This window comes from Apteryx mantelli, chromosome 1 (assembly GCF_036417845.1).
Source record: "Apteryx mantelli isolate bAptMan1 chromosome 1, bAptMan1.hap1, whole genome shotgun sequence".
Lineage (NCBI taxonomy): Eukaryota > Metazoa > Chordata > Aves > Apterygiformes > Apterygidae > Apteryx > Apteryx mantelli.
The window spans coordinates 1,206,763-1,224,520 of record NC_089978.1 but is presented as its reverse complement, the minus strand read 5'-3'; the positions used below and the strand labels follow the sequence as shown (position 1 = coordinate 1,224,520).

General features: G+C 50.9%; 2 protein-coding genes across 2 annotated transcripts; both read right to left on the bottom strand.

Moving 5' to 3' along the window:
- Positions 1-8,048: 8,048 nt before the first annotated feature.
- LOC136991076 (olfactory receptor 52R1-like) lies at positions 8,049-8,996 on the bottom strand. Its single transcript, XM_067289563.1, has one exon. It carries the CDS (start codon positions 8,994-8,996, stop codon positions 8,049-8,051), a length of 948 nt encoding a protein of 315 aa, XP_067145664.1.
- Positions 8,997-14,340: 5,344 nt separating this feature from the next.
- LOC136991075 (folate receptor gamma-like) lies at positions 14,341-16,553 on the bottom strand. Its single transcript, XM_067289562.1, has 4 exons — positions 16,413-16,553; positions 15,460-15,648; positions 14,945-15,080; positions 14,341-14,663 (listed from the first exon to the last, which is right to left on the bottom strand). The coding sequence occupies exons 1-4, from the start codon at positions 16,548-16,550 to the stop codon at positions 14,341-14,343; spliced, it is 786 nt and encodes a 261-aa protein (XP_067145663.1). The 5' UTR covers positions 16,551-16,553.
- Positions 16,554-17,758: the final 1,205 nt, after the last annotated feature.

The window sequence follows — 17,758 nt, the reverse complement described above, 5'->3', positions numbered from 1 at the left end:
GGAAGCAGAGGAAGTGCAAATGTTAGTAGAAGTTGTATGAAATAAGCAAGGGGGGGATGAAAACCGCTCGTCATTCTGTGGAAGACTTTGTGAAAGTCCGAGGAAATGGACTGATTTGGATCTGGAGGATGAAGCCAAGAGGAAAATGTTTAATATGTTGTTTATCAGGCAGTCGGCACCAGACATTAGGAGAAAGCTGCAGGAAGTGGCTGGGGTAGGAGGTATGTCGATATAACACTAGGGAGGAAGTAGAGAAGAGAGAAAAACTGAAAGAGAAAGAGAAGGATCGAAGGTTACAAGCTTCTCTGCTAGCAGCTGCTATTGCAGGAAATATGCTGTTTTGTAGAAGGGTGGGAAAATGGGATGAAGTAATGTATGTAGATTTGTTTTTCGCATTGAGGGACCACCCTGAGTGGCAGAAAGATCGTGGGAGGATTCCAAGGGATCCAATGATACTAGCACTAGAGAAAGAGGGAAAGGGTGGAAATTTGAAAAGGTGTTGTTCCGCTTGTGGTATTGGAAAAAGGTGTCTGAAGTGTGGACGGGAGGAGGAAGAAGATTTGGAATTGATGGTCGCTCCCCGACAGAGGCTGGGGGCGGATTTCGAGGCTATCGGTGGAGCTGGAGGTGCAGAGGGACCAGGGGAGGGGAATTATGAACAGGGAGGACGATTTAGAGGGGCAGAAGGATTTTGCCCGACTGCGGGGAGAACAAGAGGACGACAAGGGGAAGCGGGGGAGGTTTTACAGGCTGCCCTTCGGCAGGCGGTTGGAAATAACGGAAACAATAAATCCGTTTTTCAGTAACGGATTTAAGGTCCTGGAAGGAAATAGCAGGGAACTAAAGACAGGATCCAGAGAGAGCGGCTAAAGTGTCTGAAACTGTAATTAGGACTCAGGATCCAGATTGGAGTGATTTATTAGACACACTGCTAGATGATACTGAAAAGAAGATGGTATTCTGCTTTTATGGAACGATTAAAGGCTACTGCCAGGAAATATACCAACCTGGATCCTGAAAAACCAGAGGAAGCCCAGCAGTTAACTTCAATTTTTATGGGACAATCAGCCCCAGACATAAGAAAAAAACTTCAGAAATTAGAAGAGGCGGATTCGAAAGATTTAGGAGACTTTTTAGTTGAAACAGGAGCCACTTACTCTGTACTTAATACTTGTAAAGGAGACTTTAGCCATGAAGCTGTAAGCGTTGTTGGTGCTACAGGGAAACAAGAAAATCGGCCCTTTTTGCAGCCCTTAACATTTAAATTGGGAAAACAATGGGTGACTCATCAATTTCTATATATGCCTGAATGTCCAATACCCTTGATGGGAAGGGATTTATTGGATAAGTTGAATGCGCAGATAACCTTTAAGAATGGGGAGGTGCAGCTACTAATCCCTGAATCAAGCGCTGTGGAAGCGAGAATTTTTATGCTACAGAGCACACAAAAACCGGAGGGAGAGACTCCTGCCGAAGTAGAAGATACAGTAATACCCTTGGTATGGGCTAGCGGAATTCCAGGTCGGTCTAAATTGGCGAAACCAGTGAAGGTTGTTCTAAAATCTGGGACTAAACCGTTAAGACAAAAGCAGTATCCTATTAAGTGGGAGGCTAGAAAAGGGTTGGAAGAATTAATGACCAAATTTTTGAATTATGGGTTATTGATAGAGTGTGAGTCAGAATGTAACACCCCAATATTACCAATAAAAACACAAAATGGCAAGGAATACAGGTTGGTTCAGGATTTTAAGAGCTGTGAATCAGATTGTTCAAGATATTCACCCAGTGGTGGCTAACCCATATACCTTGCTGACATCCCTGAAGGAGAACCATAAGTGGTTTACTGTACTTGACCTCAAGGATGCCTTTTTCTGCATACCTCTAGACAAAGACAGTCAGGTGATATTCGCCTTTGAGTGGGAAAGTCCCACCACCGGACGCAAAACACAACTTACTTGGACGGTGTTACCTCAGGGGTTCAAAAACAGTCCAACAATATTTGACAACCAATTGGCCAAGGAGCTGGAATCATGGAAAGGGAAAACCTGGAAGGAACAATACTGCAGTACGTAGATGACATTTTGTTGGCTGCGGAGACTAGGGGAGAGTGCCTACAGATGACCATAAGCCTGTTGAATTTTCTAGGACAAAGAGGACATTGTGTATCAAAAAGTAAAGCTCAGGTAGGAAAGGAGACTGTGATTTATTCAGGTCTCGAGATTTCACAAGGACAACGGAGGCTGGAGCCGACAGAAAAGAAGCAATCTGCCAACTCCAGAAGCAAGAACTGCACGAGAGTTGAGGGCATTCTTGGGTACGGCCGGATGGTGCAGACTGTGGATTCCCAACTACGGGCTATTAGTAAACCCCCTTTATGAAATTTTGAAGGGGCCAAAAGAAAACTATCTACTGTGGACCACCCCCGAATGCCAAGTGGCTTTTAAAGACTTAAAAAAGGCTCTGATGTCAGCACCTGCATTGGGACTGCCCAATTTGTCTAAACCTTTCGAGCTATTTGTGCATGAACGCCAACATCTTGCCCTGGGCGTGCTGACTCAGAAATTGGGAACGTGGAGAAGAGCTGTGGGATATTTCTCCAAACAACTGGACAGTGTGAGTAAAGGATGGCCAGGGTGTTTGCGTGCTGTAGCCGCAACTGACAAGCCCTGAAGATAGCTGAAGGGAAAAAGGTAAATATAGGGACTGACTCAAAGTAAGCATTTGGGATAGTCCATGCACATGGGGCTATCTGGAAGGAGAGAGGATTGCTGACGGCTCAAGGATCACCTATTAAATACAAGGAAGAAATTCTCCAACTTCTACAGAATACTCAAAAACCTGAGGAAGTGGCAATAATGCATTGCAAGGCACACCAATTTGGACAAACCACAGTAAACAGGGGTAATCGATTAGCCGATAAAACCGCTCAAGAGGTGGCTGAACAAGGCATCCTTGTATTGGTACCAGTAAAACAGGTGAAGCTCCCAATTCTGAAACCTAATTACAGTGAGGCAGATCAACAATTAGCATCACTGCTAAAAGCAGCCCCAAACGGAGAGGGTTGGTTAATACCTCCTACAAAACAGGTCATTGTTCTGATCGGGGCCTGCATTTTGTGTCAGATATGGTTCAACAGCTAAGTAAAATTCTTGGTATCAAGTGGGATTTACATACCCCATGGAGGCCTCGATAATTGAGTGGGAAAGTAGAAAGAATGAATCAAACTTTAAAGCAGCAGATTAGTAAAATATGTCAAGAAACTTCTTTAAGATGGCCACAGGCCCTTCCGCTGGCTCTTTTGAGAATCAGAATACAACCAAGGTCTAGAAATAAAATTAGTCCTTATGAGGTATTATATGGGAAACCATACCAAGCGCTGCTGATTCCGGGGGAGATGCATGTAAAAGGAAAAACAGATTTAAAATTATATCTGATTTCTCTAGGGAAAGTCTTTGCAGCTCTCCGATGGCATATTATTTTGACAGGACTACTCACGTTGGACACTCCTGTCCATCAGTATCAACCCGGAGATTTCGTATACATAAAAACGTGGACCTCCGAACCTTTACAAGAGAGGTGGAAGGGACCCTTTCAGGTACTCCTGACAACTTACACCGCACTCGAGCTGGAAGAGATCAAGCCTTGGGTTCGTTACACTCGAGTTAAGCCAGCATCAGTGCCAAAAGAACCTCAATGGAAAGTCATTCCATCCGCTAAAAATCCTCTTCAAATAAGAATGCAGAAAATAATCTGATCAAACATGAGAACTAATCAAGAGATTATTAGTATTTTAATTGGGGTAGCCATGATGTTAACTGACTGCTCAGTCAACCAGGGAACGAACCATGAAAATCTTTTTGAGGAGGCAAAAAAAAGCAGAGAAATTGAAAGTGTCAAACTGCTGGATATGTTTGCAGATAATGTTGGGGGGAACAGGATTTCCTCTTAAATCTAAATCTCTAGGATGGTCAGAATATTGTGTTTTACGCAATTGGAATAATCAGGCACAATTAAAAGCAACAAACTACACCTATGCAGCCTCCCTAGCTGCCAACCCTACTGCTGAAACTAACAATAGCATAGTGTGGGCTGAGCGGCGGAAACAACCATCTCTACTGATAAATAGTGGAGATAAACCTAAACCTGAAGGACGGGTTTCTTTGTTACAAAATGAACAAAACGGGTGGGCTCAAGGCAGGAGAAAGCAAGTGCAGATATTACCTAACCCCTTCCCGCAATGCCACTCTTCCCTTACAACACCCAAATGGTACGGTGGTAGGTAATGTCACCTGGTGGTATTCAAAATCCAACCTGGGAGGCAATTGCAAACAAATCAACCATCTGGGAAGGCCACGTTAATGGTACATATTGGATCTGTGGAGAAAAAGCATACAGCTGACTACCTGGAGGGTGGTATGGATCTTGCTGTCTAGGTCTGTTAATGCCCCTGTTTAGAGTGATACAACAACTTCCCATCAGGACGACCACGCTGGAAAAGAGAGAGAAAATTAAAATTAAAAAATAAACCTGTCATAGCAGAAGGACGAAGGTTTTTCTTTACACTCTGTCCTATGTGTGCAGCTGTGTCCTATGGGACCAAAATCAATCAACTTAGCAATTTACTGAAAGAGGTGGCTAATGAGACTATCAAAGTGTTGAGCAGTACATCTTATGAAATGGCTCAAAATAGGACGGTGACGCTACAAAATCGTATGGCCCTAGATTATCTGTTAGCTAGGCAGGGAGGAGCATGTGCTCTCATAGGACGAGAATGCTGTACATATATAAATGATGGATTTGAGACCCAACAGAAAGGGATAAACTCAATCGAAAAAGCAGTAGAGAAGTGGGAAAAACAAAAGGAGTCCTCTTCCTCGTGGTGGAATTGGCTAACTTCATGGCTACCAAACCCAACCGGGTTAAAAGAATTGTTTGTAATAATCATAGCCATAGATGTGGTATGCATCTTGTGCTGTATCATGACCCAATGTTTACCTTTAATTACGGTATGTTGTACCCAATTGTGTGCACCTGAAAGTCGAAAGTATTATCAGAATTATGCAGTCTAGGTGAGACTCCCAAAGAGATCTTACTTTGGAAGTCTCAAAGGGGAGAACTGTTATCAGGGGCCTCAGCCAAGGAGTCTCAAAAGGGGGTGGGAAAGGGCAGAACTGTTACCAGGAGCTTCCGACAAGAGTGCACCCAAGGATACAATTCTCCCAACTGTAACTGCTACGTCCTAGAGGAGTACAGCGAAACCAGCAGAAACCAGTTGAAACCAAGGTTAGGAACTAGACAGCTTTCTCAAGCAAAGAAATGAGCCAAGCCGAGAGCATCTATGGAAAAGGAGCTCGGAGTTCATGGAAAAGGCACCTCTTCAGCAACCACTAGGGACCACCAGAGACCCCCAGGGACCACCAGAGACCCCCACAGAAGCCCCCCCGGAGACTCAGACCGCATGCGTAATGACTATGTAAATATGATCATTAGTTCCAGGAAATAGAATGACTATGTATAATCATTTGGGGAAATTTAATGCATGTGTATGTAACAAAGCAATATAAACTTTGGCTAATGCAACATACGGCATGCATGTTGGGAGGAGCGATCCCCCGTGCATCTGGCGCCGTAATAAAGAGAATGCCTGCTTCTTAATGCTACATTGGCGTTAAGGAGTTTTACTCCCGATTTCGGTTCTTGCTATTTTAGAAAACACATGCACCAAGGAGAGCCTGCAAACTGATTGCCTGTGTTTTTCAGCACAGCATTTTAAAGCAAAATGAAGTCTCTGCATCACAGGATGCAGCTGAAAACTGGATTTCAGACCTCATCTTCTCAAGGTGCTCTTTACACTTCTGCTTAGTTCACTGTTCCCCTTTTACAAGAAGGCCATGTGTCCTAAGCTAGAAAGAATCTGTGAAACAAAGGACACACACACTCTCACTGCCTAACAGCTCTACCGGGCAAATTGCAGAACATCCAAGGGTAGAGTTAGCAGACGGAGCATTCGCTGTAGCTCTAAAAACAGAACTGTAAATATCTAGCAGCTGTGACTATGCAGCTACAGATATGCCTGACAAAAGTGATCTGTGGCAAGAGGTGCTCTCTTTTAATAGATGAACTCACAGTCAGGTAAACCATAAAAAATCTTTTGAACTCGCAAGCTGTTCTTCATGTCTGAAAGGCAGCAAGCTTCAAAGCTAAATACAGCTTGAGAAGAACAAGCCTGAGATTTATGGCACAGGTCTCACCTCTCTGTTTGATTCCTCTTTTCATAATCCAGTGGAATTACGAGTTTACACTCTCAGGCATGTTTTCATGCTGTTTTGTCAGTTGCCTTGAAGACCAGTCCTGAGAGGTCAGAGGTGGAGTGAGTGCTCCTGAGCTCCACCACGTCTGCGTGGGTTTGCTCAGGACCACAGGGACTGATAGACCCACCGGGCTCCTTTCCATGAGGGCACTTGGAAAGGGCTCAGACGCTAACCCAGTTTCAAAGCTGGGGAAGCCACAAACCAGTCTGCTGTTGGGTGTGACCAGACTGGGGCCAGCAGTGCTGCCTGGAGGGTCTCTTGGAGACACAGGACAGCAGCCTGTACTTGGGCAGACGCGTGCCCATCCCTGGGAGCTGGTGGCAGCAGCTGGGCTGTCTGCCCACACACTGCAGCTGGTGCACACGTGTGACCGGCTCTGGAGGATGGAGCTGCCCTGTGGTCCCTGGCCACGTCCCAGGAGCTGGCCAAGGAGCCCTCCCACGGTGCCACACCGCATCATCCCCATCATAGCTGGCATCGTCACCCTGGCCGTGCTCCTAGCTCCCGTGCAGTAAAGCTTTCTCTGCAACCTTTGGCAGTGTGAGGAGCACTGGCATGGCCATGGTGTCATGCACAGAAGCACTGCAGGGGACTTTGCTGCCTCCCCGTCACTGGAACAACAGCTAGAGCTGGGGGTTTCCGTTTGTTTGAAATGCAAAGCGGTTACTTGCTGAAAGAGCAATTGCAGAAACAGTCTCCCCTCCAACAGTTCCTGCCTGGTCTCTTCTCCACAGTGCAGCGTGCACAGAAGAGGAGCACACCCAGCTGCCCTCACTCTGCCCCTGAGCATCAGCAAAGGAAGGCAGGGATGAGCAGGGGCTGGGCAAGTCTCCTGTGCTCCAAGACACAACCACTACCCCCAGGGTCACCTGCAGCAGCAGGTTCTCCATGCATCCTCTTCTCAGTGCAGGCTGAAAAGGGACAGGCAGACACTGGAGATGGCGCTGATCGCACTGGGGCTGCAGCCAGCACAGAGCTGTCAGCCCGGCATGGCATAGGCGAGTGTCAGACCAGCAGAACAGGAGGATGAGGAGAGGTGATGAGAACAGCAGCTCCCATGGGAGCTACTCCACCTCCTTCCCAGGTGTTCTACATTTCAAATTAAATGTGTCTCCAAATTAAAAAGTCTGTTTGCACCAGGCAATCTGCCAGCTAATTTGTAGTGTTCTGCTTTTCTCTGCATACCCTCAAATTTAAAACAAAAACAGATTATACCAAATGCTTGGCTATCCTGGTGCTGGTGAAGCACTGAGGCCTCCAAGAAGAAGACATGAATAAAAAGGAAAATTGAGTAAAAAACAAGCACCAAAATCAATCTCTCGGGCATTAAACCAGGAAATGCCCATCATGGTTGGCACTGTAGTCAGAGACAAACCCAGATCAGTGGTGGCCAGCGAGCGTAGGAGAGAGCTGAAGGTGCTCATGGGACATCAGTAGCTGTTGGAGATGTGGTGTTATAGATATATATTTTCAAGAACTGTGCAATGTCAGTGCCCCCTCCCCAAATACCAGCGTGTGAGGGAAAAATCAGAGGGTCTGCGCATAGGAAGTAACACACACACACGTGCAGGGGCACTTCACCCCTAGCCCAACACAGTGAGGATGGGGGCAGTGAAGAACAGCTTTAGGAAGGTCCTAGAAGGACTTTCCCATGCTGTGAGGTGCAACACACCAGCACTCAGGTACCACAGTGAGAGCCGCCTGCTCTCAGTAGGCAAGCTGTCAGAAAGAGGTGAGTCAGGTTGCCTTGTGCTGGAAGAGGAGGACCACTCTGTCCCGGATCTGTTTGGTTCTCACCCCATAAATGATGGGGTTCAAGGTGGGGGGCACCAGCAGGTAGAGATTGGCCACCATTATATGGACATGGTGAGGGATGCTGTGCCCAAACCGGTGGGTGAGGAACGTGAAGAGGGCAGGGATGTAAAATGCCAAGATGACAGAGACATGGGATGCACAAGTGCTGAAGGCCTTGAGCCTTGCCTCTGTGGATGGCAGCCTCATGACTACCTGCAGGATGGTGATGTAGGACACAAATATGAGGATCACATCAAACCCCACCACCAAAAAAGCCACAAAGAGGCCGTAAATGACATTGACTCTGGTGTCCCCACAGGCCAGCTTCACCACGGCCATGTGCTCGCAGTAGGAGTGGGAGATGACGTTCTGCTGGCAGAAGGACAACCTGTGGAGCAGGAAGCAGAAGGGACTCACCAGGACAACCCCACGCACCAGCACCAGGCTCCCAAGGGTCACCACCACTGGCACGGAGAGGATGGTGGAGTGCCGGAGTGGGTAGCATATGGCAACGTAGCGATCCAAGGCCATGGCCATGAGCACACCCGACTCCAGTGACGAGAAGGTGTGGATGAAGAACAACTGAGTAAGGCAGGAGACAAAGCTGATCTCTCTGGAGCCCAGCCAGAAGATGCTGAGCATTTTGGGTACAGAGGATGTGGAGAGGACCAGGTCGGTGAAGGACAGCATGGCCAGGAAGAAGTACATGGGCTCGTGCAGGCTTGGCTCTGTCTTTATAAAGACGAGAAGGGTGATGTTCCCCAGCACAGCAATGGCATACATCATGCTGAAGGGGAAGGCAATCCAGAACTGCTCCTTCTCCAGCCCAGGGATGCCAACCAGGAGGAAAGCAGGAGGGTGGTAGAGGGTGGTAGAGTTCAGAGACGACATGGAATGCTTGTTGTCTCCGAGCAGGGGTGGGCAAGTTGTCCTGCTGGAAGCAAACATCCAAGAACCTGTAAAAGCATGGGCATTTGTCAGCTGGCAGCAGAGCAGCAGAGTTCCTGCTGAGGCTGTGACTCCCATAGGGCCCACATACTTGGCTGGCAAAGCAGAGGCCATGGAAATGGATTTGCTTTCCTTTTGAAGTGGCCATGGCTTGTAAGGGGCCAGAATACGTTTTATTCATGCGGACACCCGTACTGGGAAAATCAGCGCTGCTGTCAGAACTGTGCCTCTCCCTCCACCCTGTGTTTGCTGGTGGTGACCATGGCCCCACTGCTATAAAGCCTCTCTTGCCTCCCAGCGTGAAAGGCTGGCACCTGCCCACGTTTGTGCTGCAAAGAGGGGTCTCCCTTCCGAGAGACAGGTGGGCTTGCACGTGGCTGGTGCGTGCCACTCGGTGACACACACGGCCAGACTCTCGTTAGTGCCTGGGAAGGGGATGGCACAAATCTTCTGGGAAGCCCCGTCTGGCCACGGGAAGCACAGGAAGGGGGCTGGGAACAGCCAGCATGAATGTACCGAGGGCACCTCGTGCCTGACCAGCCTGACTGCCTCCTGTGATGAGGTGACTCTCTGCATGGAGAAGGCGAGAGCAGTGCATGCTGGTCGCTTTGACTTTAGCAAGGCCTTTGACTCAGTTTGCCCTAGTAGCCTCGTAGACACCTTGCTGAGCGATGGGCTGCATACAGGGATGATCAGGCTGGTGGAAAACTGTGCGCACCACCGGGATCAACAGGTTGTGAGGAGCAGTACAAAGTGGAAGTGGCAGCCAGGCTAGTGGTGGCACCCCTCAGGGGTCAACAGTGTGTCAGCACTTTCTAAGGTCTTTTTCACTCACCAAATGCAGGGATGAGGTGCGATCTGAGCAAGTTCACAGCTGAGAACAAATCCGGGCAGTGACTCACAGGGATGGCAGGGCTGCTACTCACAAGGACCTCGACATGCTGAGCCACGGGCTGGCAGGACTGCAAGGAGTTAACAAAGGCACATGCCGATTCCTGTGCTGGGGATGGAATAATGCTGCGCAAGAAAGCAGGCTGGGAGAGACTGTGTAGGAAGCAGCTTGGCAGGGAAGGAGCTGGGGTCCTGGCAGGTAACGTGATGCCCATGAACGAGGCGTGAGCGCTGACAGCAGAGCGGCCAACTGCCGCCAGGGCTGTGCTGGCAGGAGTGCTGCGAGTGGGGCCAGTGCCACGATTGCTGCCCTGCTCGGCACTGGTGGGGCCACGTGTGGGCACTGCACCCAGGCTGGGTGCACCAGTGCCAGGCTGCAGCCAGCCCATTGCAGCCCCACGTGGGTCCTGGCTGGAGGCCGGGACGCGAGAGAGGCCGAGAGCTGGGTGTGGGCAGCGGGAGAGGAGGGGGTCTCATCGCCACTGGCATCTCCTTGCTGGGAGCCGTGAGGGAAGGCGGAGCTGGAGTCTCCTCAGAGGGGCCCAGGGACAGGGCGAGAGGTGACAGCCCAAGCCAGAGAGGGGGAAATTCCCAGTAGTTCTAAGGAAAAGCTTTTGCCCCTTTCTGCAGGTGCTCAAACCCTGGGAGAGCAGCCCAGACACGCTGCTGCATCTCCGTTTTGGAAGACATTCAAAGCTCAGCTGCATACAGTGCTGAGCAGCCTCCTGCAAGGGACAGTACATGGGGTGGAGTGCTGGAGCAGAGACCTCCAGAGGTCCCTCCCCCATATACGACCCTTTGATTCTGCAAGCCCCTGATCCTGGGATGACGGGAAACAGCAGCTCTGTTGAGGCAGTCGCTTGCTTGCTTTCCTCTTGCAGCTCCTGCCTTGGGGCACTGCTCCAGCTGCAGCTGCCTCTGTCAGCCTGCTTCACAGGTGGGAGAGGCAGGGATGTGCCTCTGGAAGGAGCAGGGCTCAAATACTACAGCCCAGGCTAAGCACTTGGACAGAGAGACAACATCTCCAGTGGAGCCTTTGGGAGGTGGAGTTGCAACCCTTGGACCCTTCCTTGCCTTCCCACTGCGCTCGGCTGATCCCAGAGCTCTGCCAGGGCAGGCCAGGGCAGCTGCACTACTCCTCTTCCCACGGCTGCTGCTGAAAAAGCATTACACACTCTAAAGAAAGGCTGCTGATGGCCACAGGGATGCCAGAGCTCAGGGCTGAGGGCAGAGGGACACGGCTACAAAGCAGGACAGTTGCACTTGCTCTGCCTCCACTGCCAAGGTGTTCACAGGGCTAAAATACTACAGGCTAGGCTATTTCCATGTTTGCATCCCCCCAAGCAGCACTCTTCTTCCTCTTTAGGGCTCAATCCTTTCTCCCTGGGAGCATCGTGAGCAACCCACCAAGCTCACAGGAGTTTGTATTCTGCATGGCAAGGAGAGACAAAGAAAAGCAGCAAAAGCAGACTACAAGAGGGCTCCTTTCTCCAGCCTAGTCCCTAGCACAGCCTGAGCCACCCGCCAACACAGGAGAGCAGCCTGGCCCCGAAGCTCTCACCTGTGCCCTGCTCCTGTGAGGAAGGAGGCTCCTCTGCTGGAGATGGAGGTAGGGAGCAGCAGGAGGAGGGATCGTCTGCCTAAGAGCAGGGAGCCAGAGGTAGTTAACAAGTGTGCCAAGGAGTCCCTGAAGGGCCGTGAAGCAGGAGGCAGATGTGAGTCCCAGTGGTCCCCGCAGTGTGCTTAGAGACACACACCGCAGCCAAACCCTTTCCTCGCCCAGGCCACCAGTGCACAACAGCAGGACCTTGGAGATCATTTTCATCTCATTCCTGCACAGCCTAAGGTCTCTTTTACCATCTCCCATCCCTGCAGAGCTTTCTTTGCAGTGTCCACCTGGACAGAAGTTATCCAACATGGATAACTGCCCCTTTCAAGCTAACGTGCAAGTGAGCTCACATCAGACCTTGAGTATGTGCTATGGGTAATGCTCAGCAACATTTGGTTGCCCCTTCTGGGGGCAAAGCCTGGACTGCAGCTACTTTTGGTGTTAGAGCAGGGCATTGACACAAACCACAGCAGGAGAGAGTCCCTGGCCCAATAAGCGATCACAAAAAAGGCACACACAGAAGCACATGGAAACACTGAAAGCACATTAAGGCAAACATGAGGAACTACTGCTTATCATATTGAAGTGCACTGCACAAGGCGTGTACACCAAGCATGTAGTGTGGAAGAGAGCCAGGAGGAAAGCTGGCAGCTGGAAAAGCTGGACAAAGCCAATGAGGCAGTGTTGGGCCAGTCTGATGGACAGAAGATTCAATCTCTCCTGTGAAAGGGGAAGTCAGCACCTGCCTATCCCTGGGCAGCTGTGGGTAGTGACTGTCCAAAGGGGCAGGCAGCTAAGCCTTTTCCAGCTGGCTGTCTTTGCTCCCTGCACCATTCTATTCATTCCTACCCATCTGGGGACTCTCTCCAGCTCCCACAGTGCAAGTGTCAAGGTGCAGCCTAGCCTGGGAAGTGAGAACAACTCTGCTGCTCTTGGCAATCATGACTAGGCCATTGCCTTCCAGCAAGAATCAAGGGGCAGAGGGGAAAGAAGTAAACTGCAGTTGCAGACCAATCTGCCTCCCCTAGGAAGGCCCAGATTTCATGCAATCATTCATGCAGAATGCTCCTGTTATTGACAAGCATGGGCATAGCCCCAGCAGAACTAGTGAAGCGCCCAGGAACAAGTGGCTACAACTGAAGACTGCTCATAAAGCAGTTCTGTCAGGGTTTTTTTGTTGTTGTTGTTTTTTCTTTTTTCTTTCATTAAGCCAGGATCCTAGAATAGCTTCAGCGGACAACACATTCAAGCTAGGAAAAAAAAAGGTGCCTGTGTCTCCTCATAAGGCAACAAATAAATAATCAGCTACAGTGGAGGCTGTACAGTTAGAAACGCATATGGCAATTAAACAGGAATACTGCTAGGAAAGCTGCTTTGGTTTAAAGATTCCTTAAAGCAGTTGAAGCAAGATAAAGCTCTAAAGACCGGACAGTTGTGGTCTGTGTCCAATCTAAGCACCCTGAGCATTTTCCCATTCCTCTCCCACCCAACTGCATCTCACAAGTTGCTAAAAATCTGCCAGAGGCTTTTCTTTCCTCTGCAGAAGGGGAAAGGAGAAAAAAGAGAGGGAAAAAACTCAGCACAAGCTGCGAGCCTTCACACAGCTACTTATGAAGTCTGAAAATCCCATGTGGGAGGTTGTGAAGAGTTACCCTGCAGCAGAAAAGAAGGTTTTGAAGTGACACAGGCACACAACCAAGACCAGGTCACAGGCAGGGGCCAGGAAAGCCATACAAGTCAGCCTGACCTTTGCCACAGCTGTGCATCAAAGGGAGCTTTCAGAGTACATCTGTTTGAGGAGCTGCAGGACTAGGCCAGTTCTGCCAAGATATTCCTCACAGACACATTCCCTGAGCTGGAAGAAACACATTTAAGTTGCTGCAAGCTGTAATGGCAATTGGCCTTTAGCTGCAGAAATCCACCCCCCACACACCCCCAGAAGATCAGCCTGCACCTGGCTTTGGGAGGCCAACTCCAAGGGAAGGGAAAGGGCACTGGAGAATGGTTAAGGCTAGGGACAAGGGCCAAGACATTCTGGGTGCTTCCATCATGCCTAGGTGTGCAAGAGCCCCAGGGTGCACCAGCAGAAGACTCTGCATCTCCTGCAGCACGATGGAGCAGAGCACAGCAGCTAAGGATTTCTCAGGACCCATGAGGCAAGGCTGCAGCTTTCCCAGCCCCAGACTGGCTTCTTCATTTGGGAAAAGCCCTGTGCAGGCCAGAACAGCAGGCTTGTTCCACCCCCAGAGCCCTGCTACTTCCTCAACAGTATTTGTTTCAACTCCAGGAGAGCAAGGCTGATTAAGAAGGCTTTTATTCTCACTGCCCAGCCTCCAGGGAGCTGGAGAGGAGTCTGAGGAAGCCACCAGCAGAGCTCAGCTGAGGACCAGGAAGAAGCATTTGCAAGCCAGAGCACAGCTGTCAGAGCCTGTGCTAGGGCCAGGAGAAGGTGAGTGTGGGGTGGCAACACATGTGCTGAAGGAGCAACACCTCCTACCTCAGAGCAAAGGCTAGGCCTTCCCTCCATAGCATGGCAGGGAAATAGTGTCCTTCACCACCAGCTCCAAGTAGAGGCAGGTATCAAGGGCCAACAGCAACAACAACATTCATGTCAAGCACTTGCTGGCATGGACAAACAGTTTGGGCAGACCTGAGTGTTATACATGCCATCTCCTCTCATAGGGCACCTTGTGCAGCCCATTTCTTGAGAGTGGCCAAAGCCAAGGCCCTTGGGCGAGCCATTGGAGGGATCCCCCAGCACCCACAGGGCCAACAGCTCCCAGGGCCCTAGGGGAGCATCAGGAGGGCAAGAGGCAGCGGGACCAGGGCAGGCCATGGCAAAGCACACACAGCTTTGCCAGTCTCAGCAGGAGTCACATTCTTCATCCGAGCAGGAGAGGATCTCTTCTTCCAAGCATAGTGTTTTGCCACAAGCACATTGGGGTTTCCCTGGGCAGGATCAAACCACATCTGGATGCAGCGCCCACTGCCCCGGTGCTCTGTGGTGTATTTGTAGGAGTTGGACCAGATCTTCTCACACAGGTCAGCTGGTTGGGGGAAGACATGGGAGAAGGGCCTGCACATGGATCCCCAAGGGCAGCGGTTTGTTCCTGAGGACAGACAGCACCAGCAAGGCCCTCCTGAGTGAGCACACTTCAGTTCCCTCCTTCCACACAAGGAAGCAGGCCCCAGCTAACAGTCTGCCCACAGCCCACTGCTGCACATCAGCTGGTGGACTGTGGCTTGGCCACCTTCTAGTCTGCAACCCCCCAAGCCAAATGAGAGCAACCAGGTGTCTTGGCTTTGAGCACTGGGCAGGCAGCAGTGACACTGCCAGGTCTTGGTTTGCAGGGAAAGGTGAGGAAAGGCTTGCTCCACAGAGCCCACTAACCTGTTGCCCAGTTCCAGCCCTTGTGCCAGTTCTCCTTGCAGGTGACAGAGTCCTTGCAATCCTCCCACCACTCCTCACAGTCCTCTTTGCAGAGGGGCACATGGAGAATCCTCTCCCGACGCCAGCTGCTGTCAGCCTCCAAGAGAAGAGGGCCATGCACATTGGTGGTGGCCCTCGAAAGCCAAGGGCTCTGCCACATCACAGAGGTCATCTGAATCCCCCTCCCAACCCTTTCCCTTGGCCTCCAGAGCTGACCCCCAAAAGTTTCAGTCCCACCAGACACACCTTGATAGAGAGCAATTTTTACATCAGTCAGCCTCTGCTTAGGTACACAGGCAAGCAGAGTCCTCTGCTAATCTACCTATCAGGTGGAGAGACTCACCATTCCTGGAGAGCACACATGCCAGCCCTCACCCAGGCGGGCAAGAGCATAACACACAGGGCACCAGCAGATCCCATGTCATGGGCCCAGCACAAGCTCCACTGCCTTCAGTCACAGCAGAACTGACCCCTACCTTGTCAATCCAAGGCCCCAGGTTGGGTGAGCACTCATACAAGCACGTGTCCTGGATGAAGTGCCTCTTGCACTTGGGTGGCATCACCCCACAGTGGTTCCAGTTGAAGCTGTAGAGGTAGGACTGGTCCCTGTGGGCTTCTGAGCTGGTGTTGGCTGTGCAGCAGGCATTGTCCTTCCAGGGGGAACACTGCCATGGAGCAGGAGACAGGCCCGTGAGGAGGGCCAGGCAGCAGCTCAAGGCAGTGGCAGGCTGCTGCAGGTGCCAGCTGCCTGCACTGCCTCCAGCAAGAGCACTTGAGCAGCAACAGCATTTGCCCTTCTGCAGCAACCCCAGGGCACTGCAGACTGAAGAGCTTGCGGCTGCAGCCAGATGGAGTCAGCAGGAGAGCAGGACAGGGACCATGAAGGTCAGAGCCCAGCCCAGATCACACACAGCACCAGTCCCAGCAAAGAGAAACACGAGCTGCCACCTGCTGGGCCCTGGCTGCCTGCTAGGCCTGTCCCCACCAAGGGCTGGGGAACAGAGCTCCCAGGCAGCAAGAAGCAGCTCTAACACAGAGAGGGAGGGAGCAGAAAAGATGGGCTTTTCTTGCCAGCATTTATCTCAGTGTGATCTCAGGATCCCCTGAGCTTTGAAAAAAGTGCCCTCCTGGCAAAAACAAAAAGGAAAACTGAGCTAACACAAGAAATCCCCACATCCATGGCAGCAGTAGCTCCCCCCACCCCCATTCTGCTCTAGCCTTTTGTTGGAAGAAAGGGGCAAAACAATCTGGCCCCATATACAGCACAGGCCATCTTCCCCAGACAAGAGCTTGCTAAGCCCAAAGCTCCACAGCAGCCTCTCTGGTCTGGGCAGGTGGGCAGAGGGCACCCAGACAGCGCCACCTGGCATATCCTGGACTGCAGAGGTGGTGGCTGGACAGAAACATCAGCAGCACAGCAGCATCCTACCTGGCCATGCAGCAGCCCCTCTGGGCCAGGCTTGCTTTTGTGGTGCTTGGCATCCATGCAGACATTCAGCAGCAGGTCCTTGGTGGCACTCACTGTGGAGGCAGCCAGCAGCACAAGCAGCACCTGCCCCACTGCCATCTCCACAGAGGCAGGAGAAGGGCAAAGCTGCACAGGCAAGGGGACAGCAGAGGACACGCTTTAGCAGGAGCAGCAGGAGCAGAGGGGCTGTGCAGGCAAGGCACCCAGAAGGACACCAGCAGCTTGCTAGCAAGTCACAGCACCAAGGACACATGGTGCAGTGCTCCAAAGAAAGGCTGCCAGGTCAGCCAGGTGTTGTCCCCAGGCAGCCTGGCACCCTCTCCTCCATCAGCACTGCGGCTGTTTGCTAGTCAGCCTCTGAGACCCCACAAGGCACCATGATCAGCAGGACAATGCTGCATTAGAACCCTTCCAGCTGGATTCCTTCTTCCCTTAAGCCACCTCACAGTTTAAGCTCAGAGCTTTCAGAGCCCAAGCTTCATGCAAGCTAGACAGCCCCTAACTAGGGATGGGTTTTAGCTAGTGGTTCAGAGGAGGCGGTTAAAAGCACCAGCACACTGACACCTTGCCTGGACCACCAGCTGCAAGAGGCCCACCTTCTTTTCAGGAATGGGTCAGAAGAAAGAGGCATTTGCTTTGGCTCATCTGTACCTCACAGCCACTACAGAGCCAAAACTAAGGTCTCTAAAGGAGAAGAGACTCGAGCAACAGGAGACAACTTCATGTCAGAATGTCTTGGCCTCTCCTTCCTATCCAGAGCAGAATAGGTCTTTTATGCTCACTTGTTAGAGGAATGCTACTCCCTCACATTCCTTGTCAAGGCAGGAGAACAGTGTAGAACCACCACTCCTAAGGAAGCTTTTGCACAGCACAGGAAGAGGACACACTGCTTACAACATCTAAAAACAGTATAAAGTGCTGTAGGAGAAAACAGCAACTCCTGAACTAAGGAAGCATACACATAAACCTGAGGCTGAGGAAGTAACTAATCTGCATCATAACCACATACTCCATAAAGCAAAGAAGAGCAGCTTACCAGTCAAAAGAGCCTCCAAGACCTCTGCAAGACCTTAAAAACACTCAGTGCAGCAGCATCCTGGGCTCAGCTTTAACAGGAGAGTCTTCTCACACAGATGCTGGCACTTGAAAGCACTAATATGCTTAATGAGGTCTAGCTTGTGCCAGCATGCATTGCCTTAGGAGCAGTGGTTTAGTGACAAGCAGCTGTGCCCAGCTTCTCTCACAAGCCACCATCTCTTGCCTGGGGAGACGATCAGTAACAACGATCCATGTTATGAGAGTATCAG

Excerpts from the sequence above, each read along its gene's own strand:
- LOC136991076 (XM_067289563.1), bottom strand. The coding sequence starts at position 8,996 with ATGTCGTCTCTGAACTCTACCACCCTCTACCACCCTCCTGCTTTCCTC.
- LOC136991075 (XM_067289562.1), bottom strand. The coding sequence starts at position 16,550 with ATGGCAGTGGGGCAGGTGCTGCTTGTGCTGCTGGCTGCCTCCACAGTG. Across the intron at positions 15,649-16,412 it reads AGGGGCTGCTGCATGGCCAG|TGTTCCCCCTGGAAGGACAA; the intron begins GTAGGATGCTGC and ends GCTCCATGGCAG. Across the intron at positions 15,081-15,459 it reads TGGGGCCTTGGATTGACAAG|GCTGACAGCAGCTGGCGTCG; the intron begins GTAGGGGTCAGT and ends CTTCTCTTGGAG.